Source organism: Lepus europaeus, chromosome 20 (assembly GCF_033115175.1).
Source record: "Lepus europaeus isolate LE1 chromosome 20, mLepTim1.pri, whole genome shotgun sequence".
NCBI lineage: Eukaryota > Metazoa > Chordata > Mammalia > Lagomorpha > Leporidae > Lepus > Lepus europaeus.
The window spans coordinates 49,630,259-49,638,132 of NC_084846.1; the positions used below are offsets into that span (position 1 = coordinate 49,630,259).

Sequence of the window (7,874 nt, forward strand, 5' to 3'; positions counted from 1 at the left end):
TTCGGGCCACTTCCGGAACGCGGCGCGTCACTAAGCAGCCGATCCTCTCTTCCCTGTTCGTCCCGCCCCTTCTCCCGCTTGGCCCGGAGCACGTGATTGCGAAAGCGGTTTCGGCGTGTTTGATTGGCGGAGCTGTCGGGATCGTCTTCGCTGATTGGTGCTGGGGATATGCCCCATAGACGCCCGCGGGGCGCACAGTTTGGATCGTCCGTCGTGTTCCCGCCACCATGGTGGACGTCATGGAGCTGCCCAAGTCGCGCATCAACGCCAGCATGCTCTCTCAGTTCATCGACCGGCCAGTCTGCTTCGTGGGGAGGCTGGAAAAGGTGCGCGGGCTCGCCGCCCTGGGCGCCGGGCCGGTAGCCGCAGGGAGGGACGCCTGACCGCCACGGGTCGGGGACGCAGGGTGGGAAGAGGACCCGGGCCCCTCGGAGCATCGCTGCTCACGCAGTGGCTTTGTGGCACCGGTGGCTGCTTGTGGCACACTTCTGAGCCCTTGCGGCTGCGTCTTGGCCCTCGTTCGGGCACGGAATTGCGCTGCCTTCCATGCGTCAGCGCCTGTCGCTCCTGTCCCGGTCGTTGTGTTTAGGCAGAGGGAGGCGTAGACGGGACGCCCACGTCCAGCTGCCAGGCTGGGCTGGCCCCACCGAGGATAACCTTGTCCTCGCCCCTTTTCCTGTGGAAATTCCCGGGTTGTCCCCTTGGGGGTTCCCTCGGCAGCCGCTTCGCCCCACGAGGGAAGCAGAGGCCGCACAGGCTTGTTTCAGTAGCTCCTTTCCCCCGCACCTCCGCGGGGAAGAGGGCGCGGGCCCAGCCGAACGTGCCCCAGGCCTCGCCCCACGCCTGTGGGCGCTTCGCGGCGGTCTCCCAGGAGGGGAGCCCACCGTGGCCATGGGTTCTCGGGCGTCCACTGCTCCTGTGGGGTAGGAACCTTCCGAACCGGGAGTGCTGGCAGCTGGTCCAGGCCTCCTTTAATTTGTTCTCGGAGTGGGGTTTGCAGATACAGGGAATGAAAACACGGACCCACTTAGACGACTAAAGTGTTGGTTCTTTATCAGAAATTAGCTGGGACGTCCCGTGACTAGCTCTGGTAAAACAAGGTAATATGTGGAAACGAATAAACCTGGCTCAAGAGTCTGTTTTGTACTTGCCTAAATTAGGGTCAATCTCAAGTTTCATCACTTTTTTTTTTTATTTTAATGATATTTTAGAGGTTTTGTTTCTGTATAAAGGCCTTTTTTTAATGTTTGTTTTTTAGATTCATCCCAGTGGAAAAATGTTTATTCTTTCAGATGGAGAAGGGAAAACTGGAACTGTTGAGTTGATGGAACCTGTATGTTTAAGTATTAGTTCTGTGCATATCATAGTTGCTTTGTCTTGGTTCGTTGCTAATGTTTCTGCTTTTGGAAATGCTGTATAAAGGATGAGTTTCTAAAACCTCCATAGCTCTAAAATTAAATTCTTACCTTCTTTTCTGATAGTTTCCTTTATATTTCTAACTGTTGGTTCTTTGGGCTCCATAACTTTTTAATACATCACTAAATGCTGAGTAACAGTTCTCATTCCTTACAATTTTCTTGGCCCTTCATGAAGACAAATCCATATACTGTTTGGTTAATGTGTACAGAACATACTTTGTGAAGCTATAGAAGTTTCTGGCTCTTCTCGATGGGTCTTTAACAAGTTACTGCTTGTAGAAATCTGGACACTCAGTAAACTGAGAGAGAGAGAGAGATCTTCCATCCACTGGTTCACTCCCGATGACTGCAACCACCAAGGCTGGGCCATGCCACAGCCAGGAGCCTGGAACTCCATCTGGGTTTCTCACATGGCTGGTAGGGGTCCTTGGACTTAGGCCATCTGCTGCTTTCCTAGGCACATCAGCAGTGAGTTGGATCAGAAGTGGAGCAGCCAGGACTCAAACCAGCAGCCATATGGGATGCTGGCGTCACAGGCAATGCCTTAACCCACCATACGATGACACCTGCCCCTGCGTTAGTAAAGTTTAAAATTACTGTTAAAAGGTTTAAGGTAGGCCAGCGCCATGGCTCACTAGAGTAATCCTCCACCTGCGGCGCTGGCACCCCAGGTTCTAGTCCCAGTTGGGGTGCCGGATTCTGTCCCGGTTGCTCCTCTCCCAGTCCAGCTCTCTGCTGTGGCCCGGGAAGGCAGTGGAGGATGGCCCAGGTCCTTGGGCCCTGCACCCGCATGGAGACCAGGAGGAAGCACCTGGCTCCTGGCTTCAGATCAGCGCAGCGCACCAGCCGTAGTGGCCACTTGGGGGTTTGAACCAACGGAAAAAGGAAGACCTTTCTCTCTGTCTCTCTCTCACTGTCTTAACTCTTGCCTGTCAAAAAAAAAAAAAAAAAAGGTTTAAGGTATTAATAAACTGAGTAACAGTTTTCCAAATTAATCAACTGAAAATGTGATAACACCAAATTGCTATTTTGTTCTGCATCTTAGCTCGATGAAGAAATCTCTGGAATTGTGGAAGTTGTTGGAAGAGTAACAGCCAAGGCAACCATCATGTGTGCATCTTATGTCCAGTTCAAAGAAGATAACAATCCTTTTGGTAATGTAACACATTCTAATGTTGAGTGATTTATGTAATTTGGAGGACGACAATTTTATTTTTAATTTGATATGTGTTGGTCTAGTCCTATCGTGTTTTCTTTTTTCTTTTTTTTTTTTTTTTTTTTTGACAGGCAGAGTGGACAGTGAGAGAGAGACAGAAAGAAAGGTCTTCCTTTTGCCGTTGGTTCACCCTCCAATGGCCGCCGCAGTAGCGCGCTACGGCTGGCGCACTGCACTGATCCGATGGCAGGAGCCAGGTGCTTCTCCTGGTCTCCCATGGGGTGCAGGGCCCAAGGACTTGGGCCATCCTCCACTGCACTCCCTGGCCATAGCAGAGAGCTGGCCTGGAAGAGGGGCAACCGGGACAGGATCAGTGCCCCGACCGGGACTAGAACCCGGTGTGCCGGCGCCACAAGGCGGAGGATTAGCCTAGTGAGCCACGGCGCCGGCCATCGTGTTTTCAATTTCTATGGGATTTTCTGATCCCAAGGAAAATGAGAGGACAGTTTAATCTGTTTCTAAGTAGTGCTTAAATATGTAGGAAAGAGAAAATTAAATGTTTCCTTAACTGTTTTTTTCAGATCTTGGACTTTACAATGAAGCTGTGAAAATTACCCACGAGTTCCCTCAGTTTTTTCCTTTAGGGGTTACACAACATGATTGATCCTGACTGATTTTCTTAGGATTGCAAGTGAGCTACAGTGGAGAATATTAAAGGAGTCCTCATATGTATGAGGAAGAGATTCTTGTGGTTTCTATTGTTTTCTCTTTAATATTTCATGTACTAAACTTTAGATATACCAGTCTATAGTTTTTGATGGAATTGGTATATTGACAGTTCTCACCCAAGTCCTCTTACAAGGAATTGTTTCTCTGGAATATGCTTGGATGAGATGAAAGATCCAAGCATGTGTGTGAGCTTAGTTTTCTATTTTATTAATAAAAATTAAAATGGAGCATACTGTTGGTCATTTCATTTTTATTCTTATAGTCACATATCCAAATACACACATGGAATTTCATATCCGAAAGGTCAGAACTTAGACCTTCCAAATGAAACTCTGGGCTAACTTCGAAGGATTTTCTCAGCATCTCTCAAACTATCCCAGGTTAATTATTCTTTGATACTCCACTTAAAAACTGATTTTGATGAATTATAAAAAAAAACATAACCTATATCTTCTGTAATTGGTAAAGTATCTCTGTTTCTGGATTTTAAAACTGAGCGTTTAAAACAAAGGATACATAATCTTTTATGAAAGAATTGGTGGAATGCTTGATTTTGATTTTTTTCTTTCTTTTCAATTGTCATTATCTTTAGATAATGCAGAAACAAAGTAAACTTCTTGTATAGAATTTCCAACTAGTGATTGAGGCCTTTCACCATCTAACCTCAATCTCAAATTCTGTTCTCCCCTTTGAAGCCACCCTCCAATAACCAGTCCTCCTATAGCCATCAAACACAGGTGCCTTTGAACTGGCTATCTGCTTGCATTGGCCTGTTTCTTTGACCAATTGAAAACATTCCGTGAATTTCCTAATTTAGGCAGCATTAGTCACTTCATGTTACATACCTGTGTTCATACCTATCATCACATTTAACTTTCTGAAACTTTTTTTTTTTTTTCAGTTTAAAACATTCTTGGGATCAGCATTTTGGTTTAGTGAATTAAGCCACCACTTGGAACACCCTCACACCATACCAAAGTGCTGATTTGGGTCCTGGCTCCTCCACTTCCAACCCCGTTTGTAGCTAACGCATCCTGGGAAGCAGCAATTTATGGCTTCAGTACTGAGATCCCTGCCATGCACGTGGGAGACATCTTTTAAATAATCTGTTAAGCTGCAGGAAGTTGATACTTCAGACCTCATTTACAGGCTTCCCCAGAATTCAGCCCAGGACTTGACTCAAAATATTTGTTGAATGACTTAATGTGGATTAAATCAGTAGCTTAAAAGGACAACTTCAAAAATGTATAGATTCAGGGCCTGGTATAGGTGCAAGATAGGATACTGTTTGGGTCGCCCACATTCCATACTGGAGTGCCTGGGGTCCAGTCCCAGCTCTGCTTCTGACTCTTTACTTCCTGCTAATGTGTGCCCTGGGAGGCAGCAGCTGATGACTAAACCCTAGTAGCTGGGTTCCTGCCACCTATATGGGAGACTCAGATGGGAGATCTGGCTTTGTCCTGGCCCAGGCCTGGCTGTTGGGGGTATTTGGGCAGTAGGCCAGCAGATGGATACCATAATTAAAAGCTAGATAATTGATATTCTCTCTGATGCTCATCCTTTCAAGTAGATTGGAAAAAAAAAAAAAAACTAATAACATACATAATTTTGCTTTTTATTTAAACTAAAAAAATATAAAATTTTCCCACTGTGTCCCAGAGACACTGCCATGGTTTAGTATCTAGCGTTCCAGAATTTCGCCTACTTTGACAAACTGTCTGTAGGACCCCTAAACCATGTTTTGCAACATGAATCTCTCCTGACTATGGCATTCTCTTTCATCATCGCAAAACAGCCCACTGTACCAAATGTTCCTCAGTGTATTTAACCATTTCTCTAATTCGCTTCCCCACCCAGAAGAGATGAGGAAACTGAAAGTAAGAAGCCTCTTTGGTATTTCCCAGTGTCTAACAAAGTACACAAATCAGTCAGTCGAGCCTAGCTTGAGAAGCCACAAGACCCAGAGGATGGGTAAGGAAGTAACAGTAGCAAGAATGGGAGCTTTGGTTGATCTATAGTGAAGAAGATGTTCAGAAGGTATTTGGAAATGTACAACCTAAAACCTTTAAGTTAGAGTTGAATGGGTCTGCTGTCCCTTATCTGCAATTTTAAAATCTAAAATGGCTTGCAAATCGTAAAACTTTCCCCTAAGTATAGGGCAAAACCTGAAAAGAATAGTTGTGAAGCTGTTTGTAGTCTCTCTCACTTTGTGAAATACGCATATATTTCACTGCAGAAACATGGGTGTAGAAGACACTCTATGACATACAGTAGGTGTTCCCTGTGACTGCCAAAATCCAAAAATTCTAATTCTAAAGTGTGTTTCAAGCAAGGGTTTATGTTCCTAAATCAAGGGACAGAATACAGAGTGAGAAAAATGACAGAGCCAATGACAAAACCTTGGTGGACCTGTGCCCTTGATGGACTGAGTAAATAGGACGAGAAAGAATAATCAAGTGAGGAGAAGCAGCAGCAGTGGCCCAGCATCTAGTAAGTCCTCCATAAATGTTGACCAGGAGAGAATATCATGCAAGGCAAGGAAGGAGAATTTCAATGAGTGGTCAGCGTTGTTCAAAACAAAGAATACTTGTAAGTAAGGATTAAGGGTAAAATGCTGATATTGTTAATTTATAATATATAGCACACATTTCCAAAAAGGATTAGGTTGCAAAAATATAAAGGGAGACACTGAAAACAGGAGATAGCAACAAAAATCTAATATAAAAAATATATTTAGGCATTATATTTAATTCCAAGTTTTTCTGGGAAGCATGGAAAAGAGAGGGACAATCTGCACTTGAATTTCAATAGCCTTAAATCCACTAGAGCAATCCAGTTTTTTCCTAATATTAAAATATCATGCAGCATATTATGAACTGTAAAATAGTTGTCTTCAGTAGCAATTTTACAAAGATTCTTCAAATGTTCCCTTTCAGTTGTCATCTGATGATGACAAAATTCAACACAACTACAAAGCATCTTCTATGTGATAAGTGCTTCGAATGATCAACTAGTAAATCTATAGAACTGTTTTTAGAAATATGTACTCATTTTAAAATGAATCCTCAACTTTGATTTGAAAGGCAGAGAGACAGAGACAGGGAAATCCATGTGCTGAATCACTCACAGGCTGACACCTGGAGACCAAAACTCCCATCCGGGTCTCCCATCCTGGTGGCAGGAACCCAGCTACTTTTGTTCAGTCATCACCTGCTGCATCCCAAGGCACACATTAGCAGGAAGTAAGAATCAGAAGCAGAACTGGGACTTGAACCCAGGCACTGCAATATAGAATGTGGTACTCAAACAGTATCCTAATTGTTGCACCCACACCAGGACCTAAACCTATAGAATTTTGAAGTTGTCCTTTTAAGGTATGAATGTAATCTGCTTTAAGTCATTCAAATATTTTGAGTCAAGTCCTGGACTTACTGCTGGAGAAGGCTTTAAGTGATCTGAAGCATCACTCTTCTTTAGCCTAACAGAATCTTTAAAGGTGTCTCACTCTTACCAGCTGCTCAATATTGTGATCTGGGTTTCAGATCCACCGTGGTAACCACCAGATTCTGTAGGTTCTATTTAATGAAACTCCAATCTGGTTTCTTCCCTTATTTAATCCACATGGTATTTGATTCTGATCTGTTACTGTCAATAATCTTGGTACCAGAGGTTATCTTTCCTAAGGAGATGACGCTAAGTCTACAGTACTAAGAAAACATGTGTTTTAAATTACTTTCTAATACTGAGGTTGGTTTGAGGTAAGCCATTTAGGTTCTTTCCTGACCCCACTTGACCTTCAGCCATGGGGTTTTGAGATGGCTAATTAAGACCAGAGGTGTAGACTATGAGGAATTTATAGTGTAATTAATCTTGATTGCAGGGATTAAAATTATACTTACATATTAATGAATCCCAGCGTGCCAGTGTTGTGGCTCAGCAGTGGGGACGTCCTTGTCTTTGTTAGAGACTTCCACTGAAATATAGTGGCTGTTACATATAAAACAGTGCTGTTTCAAACATTGTTTCTTTGGGGTGGCAAAAAAAGAACAACAGTGTGGTATTTAGGACACACAGTTAACTCCAAAGCTTTGGAATAATGAGCAAAGAACAGTGCCATAAATCAGAAGAAAGGACAATATATGTGATCATTTGAGGCAATCCATAGATGACATTGTGACTTAATTACTCCCCCTTTCTAAGCAACTATTCATTTTTCACAGGGGTTTGAAATATTATTCAAAAAATATTCTGATTATTTTGGCTTTGAGAATCCTACATTGCAGAATGTTAGTTGTTTTTTTTATTTTTATTTTTTAAAGATTTATTTATTTATTTGAAAGGCAGAGTTACAGAGGCAGCAATAGAAAAAGAAAGAGAGGTCTTACAATCCGCTGCCACTCCCCAGATGGCTGCAATGGCCAGAGTTGGGCCAGAGCTGGGCCAATCTGAAGCCAGGAGTCTGGAGCTTCTTCCAGGTCTCCCATGTGGGTGCAAGGGCCCAAGGACTTGGGCCATCTTCCACTCTTTTCCCAGGCTGCAGCTGAGAGCTGGATTGGAAGAAGAACATCCAG

The 7,874-nt window shown here is 43.7% G+C and overlaps 1 protein-coding gene across 1 annotated transcript; it reads left to right on the forward strand.

The window, feature by feature from the left end:
- The first annotated feature begins 182 nt into the window (after nucleotides 1–182).
- On the forward strand, nucleotides 183–3,530 carry RPA3 (replication protein A3). Its single transcript, XM_062178254.1, has 4 exons — nucleotides 183–326; nucleotides 1,259–1,333; nucleotides 2,464–2,572; nucleotides 3,156–3,530. The coding sequence occupies exons 1-4, from the start codon at nucleotides 228–230 to the stop codon at nucleotides 3,236–3,238; spliced, it is 366 nt and encodes a 121-aa protein (XP_062034238.1). The 5' UTR covers nucleotides 183–227; the 3' UTR covers nucleotides 3,239–3,530.
- The last annotated feature ends 4,344 nt before the right edge of the window (nucleotides 3,531–7,874 follow it).

Bases quoted from the DNA above. Each gene is read 5' to 3' on its own strand.
- RPA3 (XM_062178254.1), top strand. From the start codon at position 228: ATGGTGGACGTCATGGAGCTGCCCAAGTCGCGCATCAACGCCAGCATG. The intron at 1,334-2,463 runs GTATGTTTAAGT...TCTGCATCTTAG, and splicing joins CTGTTGAGTTGATGGAACCT to CTCGATGAAGAAATCTCTGG. The intron at 2,573-3,155 runs GTAATGTAACAC...TGTTTTTTTCAG, and splicing joins AGAAGATAACAATCCTTTTG to ATCTTGGACTTTACAATGAA.